General features: G+C 46.6%; 1 protein-coding gene across 2 annotated transcripts; it reads left to right on the top strand.

Moving 5' to 3' along the window:
- The first annotated feature begins 1,783 nt into the window (after positions 1-1,783).
- On the top strand, positions 1,784-17,728 carry SLC25A25 (solute carrier family 25 member 25). 2 transcript variants are annotated; one of them, XM_062590961.1, is made up of 10 exons: positions 1,784-2,067; positions 10,466-10,592; positions 10,682-10,769; positions 11,539-11,650; positions 12,393-12,551; positions 13,323-13,475; positions 13,614-13,721; positions 13,964-14,131; positions 14,603-14,753; positions 15,166-17,728. In XM_062590961.1, the coding sequence occupies exons 1-10, from the start codon at positions 1,843-1,845 to the stop codon at positions 15,348-15,350; spliced, it is 1,476 nt and encodes a 491-aa protein (XP_062446945.1). In that variant the 5' UTR covers positions 1,784-1,842; the 3' UTR covers positions 15,351-17,728. The 2 variants fall into 2 exon arrangements, with proteins under 2 accessions (XP_062446945.1, XP_062446946.1); XM_062590962.1 differs by lacking the exon at positions 1,784-2,067 and adding an exon at positions 7,580-7,849.
- Positions 17,729-22,032: the final 4,304 nt, after the last annotated feature.

Raw genomic sequence — 22,032 nt, 5'->3', positions numbered from 1 at the left:
TTCTGTATACTTGTCTCTCACTTTTTCCATTACTTGGGCTGGTCAGAGGAATTCAGCATTAGTAAGTCCCAAGAAACACGTTCGTGGTGTTCCTCTCAAATTTATTTGCAAAAAGGTAACTCCTTAAAGCTTGTAGTTCTTCCAGTTTTTGGATTCTAATTTCAAGCCCAATATCTGTAATGCAAAAGTTTCCTACAGTGTGTTGCTGTCAACAGCTGAAAATGGAGGTCAGCTGTGTGCACTAGATCTCTCCATGTTACTGTGTGCGAGCAGCTTTAGGTCATGGAAGCTGTGGTCTGTATTTCTGTATCCTTTGTGTGAAGGAAACTCTGCTGTCTTACAGAAAACTTGTAGTACCTTGAAAAGTGAGGCATATAATGCCCTCTTTCTGCAGGTGGAGAAGAGAAGCAAAATCTAGTACGAAGAAGTCGGTTGTCGGTACTTTAGAAAATGCACCCTTACTGTCTCCAGCCTGCTGTTGTGCCGGCCAGATGCGGGCGGTTCAGTTGCGCGCAGGTGGGTTCACTTTCCCCGGGGTCCCCCCGTCGGGAGGCTGCGTGCTGGCTGCACCTCCGGTGGACACGCCACGCCGGTCCCTGCAGGCAACCTCGCAGCCAGGGATGTTGAGCATCCTGCGGCTGCTCCCGGGACAGCAGAGGAAAATGTGGCACCCTTACAGAACTTCAGGGAACGTCGTGTGCTCTGGGATTTATGGCAATGTATACTTGTTCTGGCCTGATCTGCTGCTTAAGTAATTCTGCATTTGAGTGTACTTTTGAACAGACCAGAGCTCTGCTGATGGGGTGTTTAACTAATTGGCGGTAGTTAAACCACAGCAAATTGGGTCTTGCATAGAGGAATAAGAACACAAGTGCTGTGCAAGTGTGTTGCTGCGTTGTGCTGAAAGCCAAATGGCAGAAGGATAATGTAACACCAAAGCACTGTTGTAAAGATGGATGAGACTATAACAGAGCAAAGGGAGGGGGTGCAGTTAGAGGTTAACTCAGCCACGTTTGGGAAAAGCCGGCTCCTCTCTGGAGGACCATCTGCTGCTCTGACAAAGAGCTGCAGGTCCCTGAACGCTCTGGACAGCCCTGTGCTGGTGAGTTGCCCCGGGCTGTGGTTCACGCGCTGCGGGCAGCCGCCCGAGGCGGGCTCTCTGCCTGTACCCGCCTGGTGGAGGCTGGCAGGCAGGCGGCGGGCGCGCTCCTCTGCGGGGCGCCTGCTGCGCGCGGGGCGCGCTCCCGCCGGGGCTGCGCGCGCTGCCTCGCTCCGGAGCGCCGCAGTGTTGGGAGCGACGATTGGCTGCGTCCTGCTGCAGTGGGGACGCAGCCTGGCTGCTCAGCCTGGCTCCTCGTTTGATGTGCTGTTAGGATGAGCTGGCAAGCGCAGGTTAATTGGCAGCTCTGAGCAGCTTCTCTGAGCAGCTTCTCTCAGAGAGGGTTTTTTGTTTTTTTTGTTTTAATTTTTTTTAGCTCTCCTCTTAAGCGCAACGTCTCAGCTTTTCTGCCTAAGCGTTCTCCAAAGCTCAGCGTCTTGGCTTCTCCGTGCCAGAGGTCTTGTGCTTTGTCTCTTGCCATCAGATTTCTGAGGCTCTTGTACAATGAACTGCTTGTCAGGCCAGGCACGACTGCAGTAGCAGCAATTTCAAAAGGCAGGAAGCGTCTGCAGGAGCGGTCTGTAAAGAATCTGAGCCTGTGGAGTTGCTGGGTTGAACCTCCTGCTGGCTGCCGTGCCGATTCCCATCTCGGGGTGCTTGGTAGTGCAGTCACATCATCCTTGGCAGCAGGCAGCTACCGAGTGCGCAGGGTTTCCCTGTCTGGGACGCTCACTGGAGCAGCAATGCTGCAGACCCTTTGGCATTTTCTGTCTAGCTTCCTTCCCAGGGCCATATGCCAAGGTCCTGCAGATGAAAAAGAGGATGAGGCCAGAAACACGACCCCACTTCCAGGCCCCGGGGAGAAAGGGCCAAAGATGTTGGGGAAGCCACAGGACAGAGGGACTGATCCCACTGAAAGGAGACCAACTATCCTACTGGTGGTTGGACCCGCAGAGCATTTTCCAAAGGTAACGGGATATCTAGGGGGCCTGAACAGGGGGCTGGTGCACATGCTAGCAGAGTGTGTGGTCTGCTGCGAGTAGGGGGGTGCGGAGAGAGTGTGCAAATAGCCACTGTGTGTGTGTGTGTGTTGGGGGGGCAGTGAGGGGAACAGGAAAAAGGAGCAGGGTCCAAGGTGTGTGCTTGCTAAAAAGGCAAATGTGTGTGTGGGGGGACCAGTGGCATGACTAGGAAGAGAAGAGATGACCTAGCCTTTTAGACATGATTTTTTTTTTTTTTTTTTTTTAGGATAAAATTGCTTTTTAGGGGCATGAGGGAATATGGGTGGTTCTGAAGGTTCCTTGGTAACTTGTAATAAGCATAACTGAGAGGGCAGGGGATGATAGTGCAGGTTAATGGGGAGTCCTTCCCTGCACTGGAGACTGGCAGAGGATCAAAAGAGCTCCTAAAATGTTCTAGAATGGGTCTTTGGTAATTTAGCAGTCTGCTGGGAAGTCCAAGGAATCAGGATGTTTTGAGCAAATAAGTAACTGACAGTGTTCTTTGAATGGCACAGCCTGGAAGACAGGAAAGCCTGTCCCTGGGGAACGGGGAGAGTCCGAAATCTGTGTGAAGCTGGAAACTTCCCGAGGGGTGGGAGAAGAGGGGATGTGGTGGGTGCGCACAATAGGTGGAGAGTAAGTGCGGAGGCTTTGGCTGGGGGGAGGCGAACAAAAGCTCCTTAGTTTAGTGCCTGCAGTCATGGCACAATATTGGCTGAATGTGATTCGAGTTTATTTCCGCGGGGGAGGCAATGCTGTTCAGCCCTCCCGAGGATGGTGCAGTCAGTGGTGACTACATGTGGCTCATGACCAAAGGCATGACCAGGGATTAGAGGGGAGAGAGTGAGGCATAACCCCTGCAAGTGGTGGCAGCCCCGAATAGTAATACTGTGGGAGGGTGCAGCAGTGGTAATGGTGGGTGACTTGCAGGATCCAGCCTATGCGATAGGAATCAGGCATAGCTGTTGCTATAAGCTTTCTCTCCAAAATGGGGATGGGCAGATTGAAGCCATACGGGGGATTAAAGTCCTTTCTGCCGATAGTTTGGATGGAAATGGGCAGGGTGGCGTTTCACGTTGTGGAGAATGAAAGCCACTCCCTGTCTGAATCGGACTGAGAAATCTGCAGGGACTTTTGCCTTCATTTCTACCATTAGCAGTTAGCAGCGTGCATCTTTTCCAAAAGAGAAACGTGTACATGTTGAAATGAAGAGGACTTTTGTGCACAGAGGTTGAGAAAGGACAGAAGCTCAGAGAGCCAAAGGAGGTTGTGATGAAAACCTTGGAAGAGTGCGGCTGAAGATCTCTGGTATCTTCCAGGGGAACAATAGCCCTACAGTCGGGGAGAGTCAGTCTGTTCACACCTGCAAATGAAGCTTTTTCTGAAAGGAGGAGGAAGCTGATGCCAATCTCCCCTTTTCCCGTGGGACCTTGGGAAGCTTTGCTATATAGGAACCCTGAAATTGGCTAATGGAGAGATGTGTAGGGCATGTGATAAAAATAATGACGTGATAAAATGGAATTGAGTTACTGCAGCTTAGGCAGTAACTGCCCATCTGCTAGAAGGCTGTGACTAATTTTAGCCTGCCCTGGTTGTAAAGTAAGACATTGTAAAGCGCTTCAGCTGAGGATTATGCAAATATGTTTTACCTTACCATTCAGATAGGTTAACACTGCATCCTGTGGATCGGCTGAAGGACAGTAACTTGTTAAGCTGCAATGGCTTGTTTGTGCTTGATCATGTATCTGTGTTCTAATTATGCATCTTCAGGAGAAGTGCTGGAAAAAATCTAATACAGCATCAGGCATTGATTCTAAATTACCATGAGCAACAACTGTTATTTGGTGTTTAAAGAAAATGTGGGAGATGCAGGGATTTGTTCTCTGCCACTGAATGTCTATGACCTTGGGATAAGTCTCTTAACGGGTCTGTCACTTTGTTTCATACAAATGCCTCTACTTATCTGCTAAAAACATGAAGCATCACGCATTGACAATTTAGGTATTGTCAGGGATTTACAATATTGATGAACTTGGTCAGAGGTGTTTCTTATCAGGGCTGTTCAGTCCTCACTCGTTGGTGTGTTCCTGCTCAGGTTCTCCGTTAAGGGTAACCATTTCAGGGTGAGGTTGCTCCTGTGTTTGGGAGAAAACATCGTTATGCGATGTGTTGGCTCCTGGATATGTGTGCAGAGGAGAGGGATGATCTGCCCCGGTGTCGTCATGTGGACTTGTAACTTTGGATCTCTGTGTTGTCAGGGAAGAGGTCACCTTTCCTGGAGTGGTTATTTCTACATCAAATACTAATCTAATGTCTGCCTTCCCCTTGCATAGCCTTGGTTAACTGCTGCTCTTTACTCTGTTGGGGTCTCTTAAATGATTAACTGCCTTCCCTTCATACCCTTTACACTCTTAGTCTGTGATTTGTTAGGACTTTCTGTTCTGTGCAATTAATTATAAGCTAGTTTCTAGAAATTAAAAATATCAGTCAGCAGGAAATGCTAGGCAGGACCTACTGAACACTTTGAGCAATGGTGGTCCTCTCTGGCCCATGCAGTACTTGTCCAGAAAACTATTTTGCCTCTGAGGGAGGATGTTAGTTAATGGAGTTGTGACACTGTAACTGGCTGCAGCCCAATCTGGCACTTGATATTTTTAGAGGTGTGGGTTTTCTTACTAAAGCAAATTCTAAACTAAACAGCGTACTTCTCCTGCTCCTTGTATGGCTGCATCCTGTCTTTGGGAGGTGCATTCTGGAACTGATGTAGCAAATTGGTGATGAAGCAGATGCCTAGCAGAGTACAAGTAACTTGGAGAGGTTAACATTTAAATGGCAGGATGTTGAAATGCATAACTCAGGCAGCATTTAACTAAGCCAGATCCTGTGAAGAAACTGGAAAATGAGTTTGCAGTTTTCTTCATGGCTCTCTGCCCTGTCCTTGGTTTGTCAGAGAAAAGACAGTCTGCTGTTAAAGGATGTAGTGTGCGTAGTCCCTAGGACTGGCTGACACAGCTGGACACCCCGCAGGGGTCGGGGCGCGGGCCTGGCCGCAGCGCGAGGCCGCCGGGACCCCTGCTCGCTGCGTCCGAGCCGCGCTGAGCACTGCAGCTCTGCAGGGCTGTCTAGCCGTAGTACTTCTAGGCTTGCCATTCTGTTCGTTTAACGAACTCTACAAGCTTGCTAAATTTTTTTTTTTTAATTCCTTTCATTATGACTATAGTAGCTGGTATAAACTTCACTTACAATCTCTCTCTCCTTCTTAGCTCACTGTCCTGTAATTAATACCCTGCTTAAAATCCACTTTCTTAGCCTCATTACCTCTCTCGTTTCCTCTGACGTAGGTAGAAGGACTTTCTTTCCTAAAATGTGCAGATTTTGCCTTTTGTCTCTAGCTGCCAACTGTGGATGGAGTTTATTAGGAAAATCTGCATCATGTTGGCATGGCAACGGAGCTGCCAAGCAGCTCTAACAATGATGCGTGGCAGCTTGTGGGAAGGAGCGCGGAGGGTCTTAATGCTCGCTGGAGCAAATCTGAAGTTAATTTGCTCACTTAATACCCGAGGCCGGTGGGGGGAGGCCGCTGGCCTCGGTCAGGCTGCCAAAGGCCTTTGCTTTCGGCCAGCCCTGGGTGCCGTTGGGCTGGTGCTTGCGGCAAGGCTTGGTGGGAAGGCTGGGCTGGGCTGTTGGCAGGTAAATCGCGAGCTGCTGCAGCTGATCTTTAAGAGGATCTGGATTCCCTGAGAAGATCGTGGTATTTTGTGCAGAGAGACGTCAGCAAGGGAGTAGGTTAAGCCCGGTTAGGTAACGCGGCGCTGGTGGCATGGTAGGCGAGATGGCTGGGGGAGGGCGTGAGAGCCCTGTGGAGGTCGTGGTGCTCAGGGGTACCAAACGGCTACGAGTCGTGTTCTATTAAGCTTTTTTAAAAATCTGTGAAATAAAGCCTCAGATTAAATATTCCCAATTCATGTAATCGACGTGCAGTTCTGCAAACAGCTAAGGACTTTTTTTAAATCTGAAGAACAAAATACCATGGTAAAGATGTAAAGGCCCCTTGTGCATTAGGACCCGAGGAGGAGAATGCTTAATGAACTTTGCACTGGCCGGGCAACCTGCTCAAACAGAGCAAACACAAGATAACGTTGCTGCGTCCGCAGAGGCAGGGAAAGCTGTTAGCTGGGCTGGCTTAGACCAGTTTAGCAAACATGCTTAGTTACTTCAAGCGCAGACAGGATTATGGTGTTTTGGAGAACTGGTTATCAGTTATTTATTCTCGCATCTCTCTCATACGGTAACCTCTCTTGGCAAATATTGAGGCCGCAACTTTGTTTTACATGTCACGTTACAACTGGGAGTCCTGTAACTGAGCAGAATTCCCAGCCTGACGTGCTTTTCCTTCGTTATCCCCACTGTAGCGCTGAGTGTTATCCCATGCATCGAACAACACTAAATGTTCGGAAGCCTGTAATTATATCCACAGTTAACGATGCATGTGCCACCCCCCTCTTCAGCCTGACCTATTCTCTGTGAAGCTCAGACTCACTTACAACGTAGTTAAACTGTTAAATGGTAGAAACTGGAAAATGTTCTGCACAGGCAACTTTTCATTATAATGCATGATCAATTGAAATGTTTAATTGCTGCTGGGAGAGGAGAAAAAACTGGCACGCTGTCGTAACTGCTGTGTGGACGCTTGGCTACGCTTCGAAGCGACTAGGTCTATTCTGAAGCCTGCCCTTGATTTTGATGATTTCTTTGGTATGCAGCTTAATGGCAGACCTCCAAACACTTCATTTACTACATTAATAATTCCTGAGTGCTGCGAAGCAGAACTTGATACATACATGGGTTGCCTGCTCCTAGCAGGCACTTTTTTTTTTTTTTTTTTTTTTTTTTTTAACTCTCAACTCAAAGTCATTCAGCTCTGGCACAGCCAAGCAATCTTAACAAAAACGGATTTTTGAGGCTTTTGTTGAAGCTCTGTGTCCCCAATGGGGTAGGAAAGCAGTAAGTGGATGGTATCCTGTCCTCTAGTGTGGTTTAGAGGAAGAGTTTTGGGGAAGTGAAGAGGAAGACGGTGACAATCCCTTTGTTTCATGATGGGAGAGTTTATGATCCAAACTGGTTCCTACTGCGCTGTGCACATAAACCCCTAGAAGGATGAGAACAGGATCAGAGAGGACTGATTTGATGGAAGGGACGGCAGGTGAACATCTCGCATGTGGCCCAAAGCCTCTTGGGCTGGATGAGAAGCCAGGAAGAGTTAACTTGCTGCGAGGGTGATGTAAGGGCTCCGAGGCTTAATGGGAGCCTGCTGTTGAGCAAGGGGAGGCAGCTCACATGCCTCCGCCGGATCCGGTGTCTGGCTGGCAGCAGCGGGTGGGACTGTGCGACTCCAGCTTCCTTTTTAAGTAGAAGGGCAGGGCTTGTACAGCCAATAGCGCCGGAGCCGGCATAGCTCATAGGCGTGTGTCATGAGACTCGCTAGCATTTCCTTTCCACCACGCACTGAAATTAGCTCAGGGGAATCATTCAGTTTTGCTTCCCTTCCCTGTCTGTCTGAATAGGAGGCAGCTGAGTCTCCGGCTCAAAGATGCTCTGTCTCTGTCTGTACGTGCCTATGTTAGGGGAGTCCCAGACGGAGTTCGAATACTTTGAGTCGAAGGGGTTGCCGGCTGAACTCAAATCTATCTTCCGACTCAGCCTCTTCATTCCCTCCCAGGAGTTCTCCACCTACCGCCAGTGGAAGCAGGTATGGCCGAGAGGGAAGACCTCATGGGAGGGCAGGGAGGGAGCAATACAGTGATATTCTGAAATGCCCAAAGTGGCTAGCTGATTGGGGGGGGGTGGGGAAGCTCATTACAGCCGTGGTGTTAATGGGTAGATACAGCCTGGGCAGGTTTCTTCAGCCGCTTGGCAGAAGTTGCTGCAGTGGTAAGAATGGTCCTTTTTTCTTTTTGATTTCTTCAGTTTGAATTTCACACAGCTCTGTACCTATAAGACTGTTTAAACCGGTTGATTTTTGAATCCAGCTAAATATTAAAAGGGTTTTTCTGAACTGGGGATTCCTCAGCTTTAACTGACTCAACTTTTCACATCCTCTTCCTTTTCTGCACCCCTCCCTCTGTCCCACTTCTGACGGGAAGTGTGTAATCTTATGTTAACTCAAACTGATGTGGTTTTGACCCAGACGAAGGTGAGCGGATGTGTGCTCTTAGCCAGAGGCTTGTTCAGTGCAAACTGTTCGGCAGTAGTGGATAGACCTAATTAGGAGAGGCTGTGCATGACTGCTTCCCCTCTCTGTAAAAGGGAGGTCTGTGGAGGGGTCTCTAGGTTCTGGATCACAGACCTTTGTTTCAAGGTGATGCTACTGGCATGATACCCGTGACCGTGCTGCCAAGAGCACAGACAAGTGATTATTAAACACCAAAGCTGGTAGGCTCTTTTCATATCTTTGCGCACGCTAAATGGGGAGGTAGCAGACTTAAAGATGCACTTGGGAGTCCCAAAGTGTGCAACAGGAGCAGTGTGTTATGCAGGTGACCGCAGGAACATCTGCAGCAAGCATAACTGTTGATGAGCAGCTCTGTCTACAGGGTACAAACTAAAAATCTCTGGTGGTTTTTGTATTTGCTATTAAAGGCAAAGAGGTATGGGGAGATATTTGTTTGTGTCTCTGGAGAAGATGCTGGGAGCTTGGCATCCTCATCCTTTGCCCATGCAGGGAAGTAACTGTGCTGCCTTTGCAAGTTACTCTTCTACACACTTGCAGCATTTTTGCTGTGTGAATTTGGAGGGGCAAGGCTAGCTGAGCAGGACTGCTTTTGTCAGATGCAGTTTTCTATCACGCATTAAACATCCCTACTGTTGTTAGGGGAGTACTGAGAGTACGGGAGCGGTTGCACGGTTGCAGCTCTTTCATAGTGCCTCTGAGTTACGAATGGCTGTGAACGGGTTGGGGGTTACCAGTTAGAGGGAAGCCCTGAATCAGCTTTTGAAGGCCAGTCTGCTGACATGTGAGAGGTGCCTATCTTTAGCCTACAAGTTGAATGTGGGGTCATCTGTGAACTTTACAACAGTCATATGAGAAACTACAGCTTAAGAATACTGCGTACATCTCAAAGGTCACTGTGGCTGGAACAGCACTCCCTAACTTCAGGTTCATAAAATGATTAGGGATAATCTTAATAGCATCAGGGCTAAAGTGACCTTATTGATAGGGCAGGAGGGAGACAACAGAATGTTGAAGGTGAAGTTCTTAGTATTAACATCGCTTAATACGGCACTGAAGTAAAGGCTCATGGCTTATGAAAGGCTGTGCCCTCACAGACAGAGGAAATATCGTAATAAGCTGAGGTCTACCTAAATACTGGTGAATAGAGGGTTAGTATGATGTTTGATTTCTAGTTCAGAGCTCCCTGAACGGCCCACCTGTTGTTCGCATAGACATTACAAGAGTTAAGACCAGAATATGGGTGAAATGGACTGAATTGCACCTTGTCTAGTGTTGGTCACTGATTCATGTTGAAAAAGACTTTTAGGCTGTCAAAAGAAACCGACTGAACGAGAAAGGGAGTAGGAACTCCCTGAGCCACATTCCTGTGGTCTAGAGATCACCTGCCCTGTTAATGAGCAGCTATGTGTCCTCAGATAGGACGGTCCATATGCTGTTGCCTCACGAGGAGTGCAGTTAATTCTTCAGTTCTCTGCGTTGTCCCAGATGTCTGACAGTCTGATCTTATTCTAAGCCGTGTCCTATTAAAAGCCTTTTCTTGTTCTAAATTTATCTCACAGGAACTTCTATAGTTAAAGCACATACCTGCAGGATACCTAAACCAGTTCATAGGAGTTTTTTTTTTTTTATCTCTGGCTGCGTCCACTGGAGCTGCACAGCTTTTTTCTGGTTGGAGCTGGCTGTTGCCAGAGGTAGCTTACTACTTTAAGCATCATATGGGGCATGAAATTCCTCCTCTCATTCAGGCGTTTTTATTGTCTGAAGTTTTGTGGCTCGCTTATGAGGCAACAGATTTGCCTAAAATTTCATCCATGTGGAGGTTCTTTAACTGTGTTATGCAGGGTGTTATACAAGATACAGGTCTGAGATTAGATACATGATACTAGCAAAGTACCCTGATAGGAACATGAGGTATTTGGTCTGTGCAACTAGCTTTGGGAGAGGGCTACCTGGAAGCAGGTGACTTTTCTTCTGCGCTACAGCTGCATTTAAACTTTTAGAGTTATCATAGGTCTGTCTGCTACTTTCTAGTTGGAAAGCCAAGTCATCTAGGAAATGATCTTTAGGTATGGTGGAAGAAGGGTCAAATCTGTCTGAACTGAGGAGCTGACAGTTTGATTATCTTCCCAACAGAAAATCGTGAAGGCTGGAGACAAAGATCTTGATGGGCAACTGGACTTTGAGGAGTTTGTTCACTATCTCCAAGATCACGAGAAGAAGCTGAGACTGGTCTTCAAGAGTTTGGATAAGAAGAATGATGGTAAACACCTTTCTCATATTCACGAATAGTACATCTGATTATGTTAGCTTATAGTACATATACTTGAGTTCAGTGACTTATCTTTGCAGGCCGTATTGATGCCCAGGAGATTGTGCAGTCTCTTCGGGATCTGGGAGTCAAGATCTCTGAGCAGCAGGCTGAGAAAATACTCAAGAGGTGAGGATTCAGCTGGTTCTTATGTTTTACCGAACAGAGGAAGTTAGATGGAAGTGTAAGGATATGGTACATGTCTCCTCATTCTGCCCTGCACATACTTTCCAGAGACTTTGGCTTCTCCCTTTTTGCTTATTCTTCATCTTGATTTTTCATGAATTAAAACTTATGGTGGTGTAATGCGTTATGGAGAGTTACTGTCAGAATCTATCTTGCTGCCCTGTTGTGGGAAGGGGCTTACACCTGACCCTCTTTGCATCCCTGTCTGATTGTCCTGTTGCCCTGAGCTTGCTGCTTTGGAGAGAGACTGTGCAGTTGCTATATGGAAATGCTGAGTGCTTTATGCATGTGGCACTAACATGTGAACAACCACTTATTTGTGCTGTTTTTTCCTCTTTCTTTCCTCTGCAACCTTCCCTCTGTCTGTTTGCCTGTCTGTCAGAATAAGGACGGGACACTTCTGGGGTCCTGTCACCTAGTAAGTATTACTTTCCCTTCAGTGTCAGTTATGTTGGTCTAACTTTGGTAGGAGGGGGAGCAACAACTCCTATGGTTCAGTTAATGGGGAGAGAGGAAGAAAAGGGAGCCCATGTCTTGACTCCCTGTATTGTTTGGTGAAGATTCCCTAACTTTGTCTTGTGTCTTTCTCTAGAAGGCTTTTGGTAGCTGCTTTGCAAAGACTTTTGTTATAGGCCTGAGTACTAAAAGGGAAGGGGAGGAGGAATTGGTCTCCTGTGGGAGTCTGTGCTCATCTCCTGGTAAATCTTTTTAGCATGGATAAAAACGGGACAATGACAATTGATTGGAACGAGTGGCGAGACTATCACCTGTTGCACCCAGTGGAGAACATTCCTGAAATCATCCTGTACTGGAAGCATTCTACGGTAAGAAATGATACCTCCTCCCTAATAGGTCTTAATCTTTTCCCAGCTTTTTCATGAGAGTTCTAGCCCTCAGGAGTGCTATCAGCACTGTCTATCTTTCTCTTCATGGTTCAGTAGCTGTCTTGTAGCCCTAGAAGCCAAATCACTTCCTGTCCTGTCCTGTTTTTTGCCATCTATCCCTGGCACACGTGATAACAACTGCACGTTCTGCAGGCTGGTGAGCTTGTTCACTTTGCTTACACCTCTGAAAGCTCATACCACTGGCCAGCTTCTGCTAGTTCAGAACCTGTCAAGACTAGAAACTGATAAACTGATATAACAGGCAGCCGTCCTTCCTGGAGATATTTATCTAATATGTTATGTATAGCTTGTAACAAGATTAAGCTAGCTGTAAGCTCAGAAGATTCCAGAGTGGTCCAGCTTTTTCCCCATGCGGCTGCCCATAGTTAATCATTTTGTTCATTAGTGTGATCCACAGTATTTTAATACAGGTAAGTGTTCAGCAGTTTCCAGCTTCCTGGACAGAAATCTCTAAATGCGAAGGGTCTGCTTGTGACATGCTGAGTGTTCTCTAGCAGTGGCATTGCCTGCAGCTAGATACAGCAGCTAACAGTTATAGATAAGCTGCTGATTTGAAATAAGCATATTTAGTGCTTCAACATTTAGCGCTGATAAAGAGCAATAAAACTTTGGCAAGATTGCTGGATGATCAAACACTTTTTGACACCTTATGCTTTTGCAGATCTTTGATGTAGGAGAGAATTTGACTGTCCCTGATGAGTTCACAGTGGAAGAGAGGCAGACAGGAATGTGGTGGAGACACCTGGTTGCAGGTGGAGGCGCAGGTGCAGTGTCCAGAACCTGCACAGCTCCCTTGGACCGCCTGAAAGTGCTCATGCAGGTATGATGGAACAATTTCAGTTTGTCTGAATACCCTGGCTGATTCTTTGATTTACTTTTGTGGCCCAACTGATGCCTAGGAGATGATAATGTCCGTCAGCACAGTACAGCACTTGGGCTGGGATCAATCACCTTGCTCCTATGTTGGCATTTTTTGAAAGCTTTTTGAATTATTTGAGTTGTTAAAGTCATGTTCAAAAGTTTTTCTTCACTGACTAGAAAAGATGTAGAGAAGGTTTAGGGAGATGGATATACTAGAATTGTCAATAGAGCTTTGCAGTTTAGAGTACTGGAGAACTTGGATTTTGTTGAAATGGGTTCAAGTCTTGTGTTCCCTTGAAAGACCCAGAAGAAAGTAGCTGTGCTGGTCAGTGATGAAGCTGGAACTTAATATAAGTATAAGCAATATTAGAAAGGAATTACAAAAAATTATTTTAAACTGCTTTGTCATTGTACCTGCTCTTGAGTCAGCTGAGAAGTTGATCATTCTGGGTAGCTAGCCCTAGGCTAGGTATGGGAGTTGCTAATTTCACCCTTCTTCCCATTCCAGAGGGAGATATTGATTAAATTCATTGGTCAACTAACATCAGGCTTTGCAAAAAGGAAAAGAGGCTTGCTTTCCTATTGTAAAAGTTATCTGGAAGGGATTAAAGCCTTGGTAAATCTCTGGGCAAATAAAAAGTGCCCTTTTGTCCCAGGATTACGGAAGAACGTAGTACTGTCGTAATCAGGACTGGAGCTGATCCAAGCTTGTGCTCTCTCTCTCCTCCAGGTTCATGCCTCCCGCAGTAACAACATGTGCATCATTGGCGGTTTTACTCAAATGATCCGAGAGGGTGGAACAAGGTCACTGTGGCGGGGGAATGGCATTAATGTGTTGAAGATAGCACCAGAATCTGCCATTAAATTCATGGCCTATGAGCAGGTCAGTAAAAGAGCATGGAGAAGCCTCACTGCAGAGGGGTCTGTGATAGGACAAGGTTTTGATCTGCCTCATGAGAAAGAGGAAGGCTGGGATACAATCAGTGAGCCTCAATGTTTTTTTGCTTCTTTACCCCTGCAGATTAAGAGGTTCATTGGTACTGACCAGGAAATGCTGAGGATTCATGAGCGACTGTTAGCTGGTTCTCTGGCTGGGGCCATTGCGCAGAGCAGCATCTACCCAATGGAGGTAAGGCAGGTAGTGCAGTCCACGAGGGTTCATGGAAAGGTGCCGAGATGGGAAAATAAGGGTAGAACATCAGCTCTATGATAGCTTGCTTAATGGGTTCTTGAAGATGATGCTAAGTAACGCTGCTTACATGTCACTTGCTGTACTCCTAGCACTCTTTCTTCTAAGAATAACATTGGCTCTACCTTTCCCTCCCATTGATGCTTTTGTTGGTCTTCACGGCATTTATTCTTGTCTTCTAGGTTCTGAAAACACGGATGGCTCTACGAAAGACAGGACAATATTCAGGCATGTTGGACTGTGCCAAAAACATCCTGTCAAAGGAAGGAATGGCTGCATTCTACAAAGGCTACATCCCCAATATGCTAGGAATCATTCCATATGCTGGTATTGACCTGGCAGTCTATGAGGTATGAAGCCTTTAACCCTTTGTTAGTCTGTGCTACTTGCATAGTTTTATCACTTTCACACCTGTCAGTTACTATAGAAGATTGATTAAATTTTTAAAGCTTTCCTGATAAGTCTTAGAGAACACAAGTGGATTTTAGCCCAAATGGCCTGAAAGATAATCCAGTACAGTGGATTTTCCTTTCCTTTCAACACCATGCATGGTCCCTTATTTATTATATATATATATGTGTGTGTATATATATATATATATATATATGTATATATATTTTTTTAAGAGATTTGAGATAGAAAATCAAGGAAGGTTTTTTTTGCCCCCTAGGTAGCAGTAATTCAAGAAGATCTGAGAAGCCTGATGCTGCAGGCTGAAACTGTACATACTTCCCTGTGCCTCTTATTCTAGACTGATCTTAAGTAATCTGATATCCTTCTGATTACATCTTCGTTGCTAACATCTGGCTTGTTTCCTCCAGACACTAAAAAATGCCTGGCTGCAACGCTATGCTGTCAACAGTGCTGATCCTGGAGTTTTTGTTCTGTTGGCCTGTGGCACCATCTCTAGTACATGTGGACAGCTTGCCAGTTATCCCTTGGCTCTAGTGAGGACACGCATGCAGGCTCAAGGTAAGAACTTCTGGGAACTCTGGAGTAGTGTGTGAACTGCTGTTACTGTCTGAGCAGGGTAAAGGTCTGCTAGTGTAAACATTGCAACAGCAGCCTTAATTAGCCTGAACAGTAGCTGTTTGCCACACTGCAAGAGGACAATGGACTTTGTGCTGCCCTTAGCATTTGGAATCAGGCACCTCCAGGACAATAAACTCAGAGTTTTGGGGCGAAGGCCTCTGAAGAGCGGTTTAGGAAAATGGCTGTGATGTGTAGCATAGCCATGTCTTGCTGCTTAGTCAGTTGCTGTCCCTCATGAAACACCTTTGGTCTGTGAACATGCATGAATCAAAACTGCTCTTTGAGATGGGTCTTTCTTTGAAGTGTTTTACCAGGTAGGCTATGTTGTTTATGGTTGCTTTTCCCATTGCAGCTTCAGTTGAGGGTGCTCCAGAAGTGACAATGAGGGGACTGTTCAAACACATTCTGAAGACGGAGGGAGCATTTGGTCTCTACCGAGGTCTAGCCCCGAACTTTATGAAGGTGATCCCAGCTGTAAGCATCAGCTACGTGGTTTATGAAAACTTGAAGATGACTCTGGGTGTGCAGTCACGGTGACCAGGAGATGCTGAGGACTTTGAACTCTGAAATCTTGGGCTGTAATCCCAAGACGTATAGCCATCTCTCATTCTGTGAATGTGTTGACACTAAGCTGACTAAGCAAAGCTGTGAAATCTCAGATAGTGTGTGAGTCAGTAAGGGTGAGGGGAGGATCTGGTGTCCTTTGCCATCTTGCTACTTGGAGCTTTCATAAACTATCATGTGGCCCTTTTTGTTGGGGCTTTTGGGAGACAAAGAGATCTGCTGCTGGGAGAACCTAAGTGTGTGAATTGCTGGTGTCAGTTCCCAGCAGTATAACAAAGTAGCAAGGATTTGGGGAACAGGTCTGCTTTCAGCATATTACATGTACAGAGCTGTTTGCCAGTGGATGAGCACCTTCTGACTTGCTGAAAGAGCTTCTTTTCCATTCAGTTGTTTAACTTCCTACCCACTGTTTAAATTTGTAAAAACCTTGTGTAGGAGCTGCTGCCACACCAGGCTTGTTTATTATGTTTACATATATTCTTTTGGGTAGGAGACATTCATGTTCTGCTTCCAAAACTTGACATGAAATGTAACTTTGAACTATACTGTTTTTTTGAGGGCTGGTGGGCAGTGGTTTAATCCAGTCAGGCTGAAGATTACTTAGGCCAGCCTGGTCAAGAATTAGGATTATTTATTTTTTTATAGGTTTAAGTGTGTCTCATAAATCCACTAACAAGATGCACTTACTAACAGAAGCAGCAGACTAGAGCCTGCATGCCTGTATCCTTTGCATGCTGGAACTGGCTTGTCTTATACTCAGCAGGGGCTTGGAAAGGGGAAGAAGGCTAGAGAGCCCTGGATGGACTGGCACCTTGATGCATGGCTTTAGTGACATGAATAAATGACAATATTTCACTGCTCTTGTGCAGTTGTGCTCCCAGCACAGCACAAGAGCCCCTGTGCAGCATTGCATGGATCTCTGAATTTCTTTCTACCTGGTGCCAAGGCTAGATGATGGACCTTTTCCAAACCCTGTGCCTACGCTGCTATCTATCTCTTTAGACCTCTTTGTAGAGTGATTGTTCAGGTTTGCATTAGAGGGATGGAGTCTCCAAGCCAGGAGTACATCTGCTGTGGGAAGGGGTGTTTGGAAGAGGGGCTAGTTGTCATTGGGAGAGGTGCATTTTCAGTCCTGGAGACAACTGCTTGCTTTTCTTTCAAAGGGTGCTTTTCATAAGGCTAAGGGAAAGAGATGGCTTTAAAATTTCTCTGGCTGCATTATGGGCTACTTTAGTTGTTAGGATCAGGCTTCTGAGGCCTGGGAGATCCTCATTCAACTTTTCATTTTGGGCAAAATGGACCAGCGTTGCATTCCACTGTTTTACTGCTTAAAGCATATTTATTTTGTATTTATTTGAACAGAGTTATGTCAAACTATTTTTATAGACTTGTTTAAATATTGTTACTGTGCTTGTGTTTCTCCTGTTTTTAAAAGTTCTCTGTTTGTTCTGTTACATCACACAGCTGAGTTGTGGGGAAGGACGCTGAAGTCACTAGTGTTCCTTCTCTCTGGGGCTTGAGCTGCCTTTCCCACATCTGGGGTTGTTGCTAGAGGACCTCAGCCCAGAGAAATTCTGCAGTAAGAAGCCATGGGAGAGAAGGGAACTAGTGAGGAGGCAGTCCATTGGGATGAGGAGAAGATGGTGCAATGTGAGGCTTGCCTTATTTTGGAATTGCCTCTGTATGTGGCTGAGTGGGTTTCAGGTGGATGGCCGAAGTTGGGAAGTAGAAGGTCTGTGCATGTTGGATGGCACAACGGCTAATTGAGAGGATTTTTGGGGAATTATTAGGTAAGGGGGGAGGGGAGAAATCTCAGGGACTAAAAAAAAAAAAAAAAGTACATCTTTCCAGAGAGATGGAAAGAAACTTGGATTTGGACACAAGCTGCTGCGGTTGTGCTTTGAAGCTGAGTCAGCAGATCCCACTGCTGAGCCAGTGCTTTTCACATGGCAACGGGCACTGTGGAGAAGTTTGGGAAATTGGGAAGGGATTTGTTAGCATTCAGCAGCTGCTTTTTGGCTGACATATTTTGGTGGTTTGTGGAGAGCCTTCCAGGTGAGCTTTTCTACATTGACTATCCAGTGTTGTCAGTAGTTAGCCATGTGGAAACCTAACCTGGTATCTAGATTACTGATACGATTTTTTTTCCATCCCCCCCTTTTTTGAGATCTGCCATAAATTCTGCAGTGGCTCCTTCTTACCAGTGTGGCCTAATGGGAATATTCAGAGTGCAAAAATCAATGCAAAATGACAACTGTCTCTGTAGCTGTAACCACAAATTGTTATAATGCAAATCTAACTCAGATTCTTCATGTAGGGAACAGTCTGCTAATAAAGGTCTGTCAAAGAGATGTTGCCTGCCTGTGTCTCTTACTCAGTATGTGTTAATAGTGCTGTCTGTGGCCAGGCTCTTCCTGGAAAGATTCACAGCTTGCTGACCCTGGGAATGATTTGCCCTACCTGGGACCCGGACCTGAGAGGACAGATTCCTTGTTAAAGGAAAACAACGGCATAACCAAGATCAAGGCTAATGGTGGCAGTGAGGAGTCATGAATGTTCAGATGCTGTTGAAATATCTCTGTGAGCACTGCTGAATCTTGCTCCTCTGTTCATAGACTACTTTTTCTTTCCCCGAGTACCGAGTTTCCTAGAAAAGCTGAAAACTTGGCAGTCCAGTTATGCTCTTGAAAGAACCAGGCTTAGGGCTTTCAAGACTAAAGGCTTTGTACCCCCCCCCCCTTTTTTTTATGAGCTATCTTTGAAGGCCATTCAAAACCATAGCTGTTTGTGAAAGTGGCTTCTGATTTGGTTTAAAATTTTCTGTGGGTACCAGACTAGGGGATTACTAGTTGCTTATGTCTGCAGTTGTAACTCAAGGCTCTTACTCATCTGTAAATCTACTCATAAAGACCAGGTCCTTGTAATCTGAGACGCTCTTTTCCCATGGTGTCAGCTCCAGTCAGCTGAGACGCTTATCAGCCTTCTCTAGACTGCAGCACTCAAGGCTGTTGGCAGCATCCTATCTAATACTGTTGCCCTCTGCTACCCTTCAACTGTCTGACTTCCTGAGGTGGGGGTTAAGTCTGTCTGTCACAAGCTGATGAAGGTATGTTTGAAGGGAGGCTGCCCAGGTACCCGTGCCCTTCTGCCTGCGGGGTGGGAAATCTGGATTGCACTTCACACAGCTCACTTTCATCCTAGGGATGCCAGGGCCCTGCGCTTGGATGATGCCCTATAAACTCAGCCTTAGTAGCAAGGACATGCAAGTACTGCAGAGAGGGGAGGAGGCTCTTCACTATGTTCCCTATGGCTTGTCTTTTCTTCCTTTTTAAGGAAGAAGGATATTTTCAGTGCTTAATTACTAGGTTCGAACTGAGACTGAATTACCTTCCAGACATGCAGTAAAAACACTGTCTTTTTTTAAACCTTGCCTTGCCTTTCACGAACACAGAGCAACAGCACTTCCCTCCTTCGGGGGTCTGGGGGGCTGCATTAATGGATTGAACGTGAGGATCTGACAAGTGCAGGGCTGTGCAGGACTGAGGGAGAGCAGGAATATGGGCTTGGAGTGCTGCATAGTGGCGCAGCGATCTTGGCATTTGAGCCTTCCTACAGCCAACGTGCTGAGCTTATTGGGAAATGGGGAAACATGACACTCTTCTTCAAAGAAGTAAAACCCCAGCTTGGATGGGGTTAACACCCTTCCCCTTTTGGCAGGAGTGGAAGCTGTCAGTGTTGTCATTCTACACTGCAAATCTTGTCGTGGACAACCTCAGAGATCTCTAGTTTGGTTCAAAGGGTTTAAGAAGGAACATCTGCCCCAGCTGAACTGTTTCTGGCAATCAAGTTATCAAGAGAATTAGATGGTTGCTCCTAGCTGAGCCTTATTACCTTCCTCTTTAGACTGCCCAGTTAAAGCTTACTCTTCCAGCCTTCCAGGTATTTTGGCTACTCATTGAATGCTTGGCAGGCTCCTTTTTAAAACAAACAAACAAACATCAACAACAACAACAAAAAGTAAGGGATTGCCCTCTTCTGGTTAGTCTCTGTTACTGCTCACTCTACACGCTGTTTTTAGTAGAGCTCTCTTCCAAGCTGGAAGGACTGAGTCAGTGCTGAAAAAGCTTCCAAATGTCACCTTGTCCTGGATCCCTGATTGCTCAAAGTTATGTCTTTTTTCTCTCCCCCACACCCCCAAATACTAATTTAATTGTACACAAGGTAAATCAAACATTAAATTTCTTCTTGCAAGTCCAACTTCTGATCTCTTCAGCAGACATCAGCTCTGGCATCTCATCATCAAAATGCACCACACTGGAGCAAAGTGTTTGTTGACTGAGTGTTAGCAGTTACCAGCACTCTCAGGCTTCGGGGTTTTCCAAAGATGTGACTGTGCTTGCAGCCAAGGGCTCTGTGTGTTGGTTGTTGCCTTTTCGATTTCTTGCATTTGACACAGCTCCTTCCAAAAGCACAATCAGTAATGAAATAAATCCAGCTGTCACTGCACCAGCAGAAGGGACTTTTCTGATGCAAGAGAAGAAAATGGTGGTTCTTGTTTTTATCTGATGATAAGTCTAAAAAATGCTCCTAAAGCAAGCTCAATCCTCTCCTGTTGAATGGTTCCCCTGCAGCCTGCATCGGGAAGGTTGGTGGGTGTTCGAGTCATGCAGCTCTGGCAGTAGTTGGACACTGGGGTCTGGAGAAGGTGCAGGCTCTCTCTGCTGCTCCAGATTGCAGAGCTGGGGCCCTGAGCTGCTGCTGGTGCTGTTTTCTAAGTCTGTACTGTAAAGAAGAAACTGGGTTTCTGGAGCAAAGCTGTTCTTAACCAACTTGCTCAATAAGAGCAAGGGGCACTCAGTGTTTTTGAGACTTAGGTAAAAATATTATACTACTGAGGCACTCTGAATCAACATGGTTTAAGTTCTGCTAATACTTCAGACAGAATTGCTGTCTCTCTGCTCTACTGCACTGCTCACTCGTGTTTCCTTCTTCTTGATGACAAAGGTTGCATAAATCTATTTTGTGTTTGTTAACTGGTTTAATTTCAATTCTTAAGATGTGACATCCTGCACCTTGGTAGGGAACAGAAACCCTCCTTGGCTAGCAGGCATTGCACCAGCACTTTTAAGGGCAAACAGTCCTCAACAATTCCAGTCATCTTGGCTTTCTCAAGGCTTTGTCCATCTTACACAAATTTAAATGTGATCCAGGTGGCTCTGTGGCCCTCTAGGTTTGCAGCTGCTTCCCGTTAACTCCTTGGGGCAGGCTCTGGGCTCCCCAGGTGACCCTTGTTGGCCAAGGAGCCCCTGGCTGCCTCACTGCTGATCACGAGCAGGTTTGGAAATGTGTGTGTTCCCCTAGCATTTGTGTGAAATAGTGGGAGATTTTCTGGAAGAAAAACCCGGAGGCTGTAGGAGGTTGTGTCTGATCTGATCTGACTGCTCAGAAGAGGGTTTTTAGGTGCAGTTGGAAGCTCAGCATTTCCTTGAGCAAGAGAGCAGCTGGCATGAGAGAAGAAAAGGTAAGGTTTTCTCACACCCCTTTGGAAACAGGAGCCCTGTCAAGCTGGTTTGGATACAAGGTTATTTGTAGGACTAAAAATTCTTAGGTTGGGTGGCAGACTCTTTCCTGGGTTAGGGTTGGGTCTGGGTAACGTTTGGATGGAAAGCGCTGAAAGAAAAGCCCTGTTTCTATGGGAGGGGGGTGCGGAGTTGGCAGGTTGTACTCCTCTGTTTAACGAGTGGCAGGAGCAGTGTGGCCTTCTTCTGATCTCCTGAGCGATCAAGAGTTTGTGGCTAAAGCCAAGGCCAAAAGTGCCCCTCTGTTTCAGAAGTTGCTGTTGCTTCGCCCGTAGCCGCGCGGGGCTCTGCCTGAGACAAAGCGAGGGCTGTGCCTTGGGTAAATCTTCCCAAACCGCATTTACAACCTGCTATTCTGTGAACTCATTGGCACATGTCTCCTCTGGGGGCCAAAAAAGCAAGTTCAAAGGCAACTGGAGCTCTTTTAGAGTTGAAGGTTTTGCAGGCTATGCTGACCTGGGGTGGTGGCATGCTGAGGGCTCGGGTGCTGCACCCCATCTGCTCCCCCGCCATGGCTGCTGCGGTCTCGGCTTTGGGAGAAAAGCGTTGGAGGTTGGAATATTTAGGATTTTGGGGGAATATTTAAGTATATATATTTTTTTAAGGCAAAGGAGCCAGAGGCAGTAAGCTCTGCTCTCCCGAGCCACCGGCTCTGGGACATGCAGCACCTGTGGCATGGTGGCTGGCAGAGGGGCACCGACACTGAAATACTGGTGTTGAATGCCTGGAGAAGCTGTGGGGAGCCGAGGGAAACCCCTCGGGTCTGGAGGACGCCGCCGTATCGCCCTCGGCAGCACGTGCGTCTCTCCCTCGGGTGCTGCTGTGGGGCTCTGGCTTTCTGCCTGCGTTTGCGGTGGAATTAAAAGTGCAGAAACTGTCACCTGGGCCGTTCAGACCGACGGAGCTTTTGCAAAATGGGTCAGTGCTGCTTTCTTGCTGCACTGCTTCACCTGATTTCCTCAAGGAATAGGAAATAATATTTGGAGTGGGAGGCTTAATCAGTCCTTCGAAACACGCCGGGAGCTTTGCCCTCCTTTCCCAGAAGGATTGTGCAATACCCTTAGAAAGGGGCCCGT

Source organism: Rhea pennata, chromosome 18 (genome assembly GCF_028389875.1).
Source record: "Rhea pennata isolate bPtePen1 chromosome 18, bPtePen1.pri, whole genome shotgun sequence".
Lineage (NCBI taxonomy): Eukaryota > Metazoa > Chordata > Aves > Rheiformes > Rheidae > Rhea > Rhea pennata.
The sequence above is the reverse complement of the archived record's forward strand: the minus strand, read 5'-3'. Positions and strand labels throughout refer to the sequence as shown.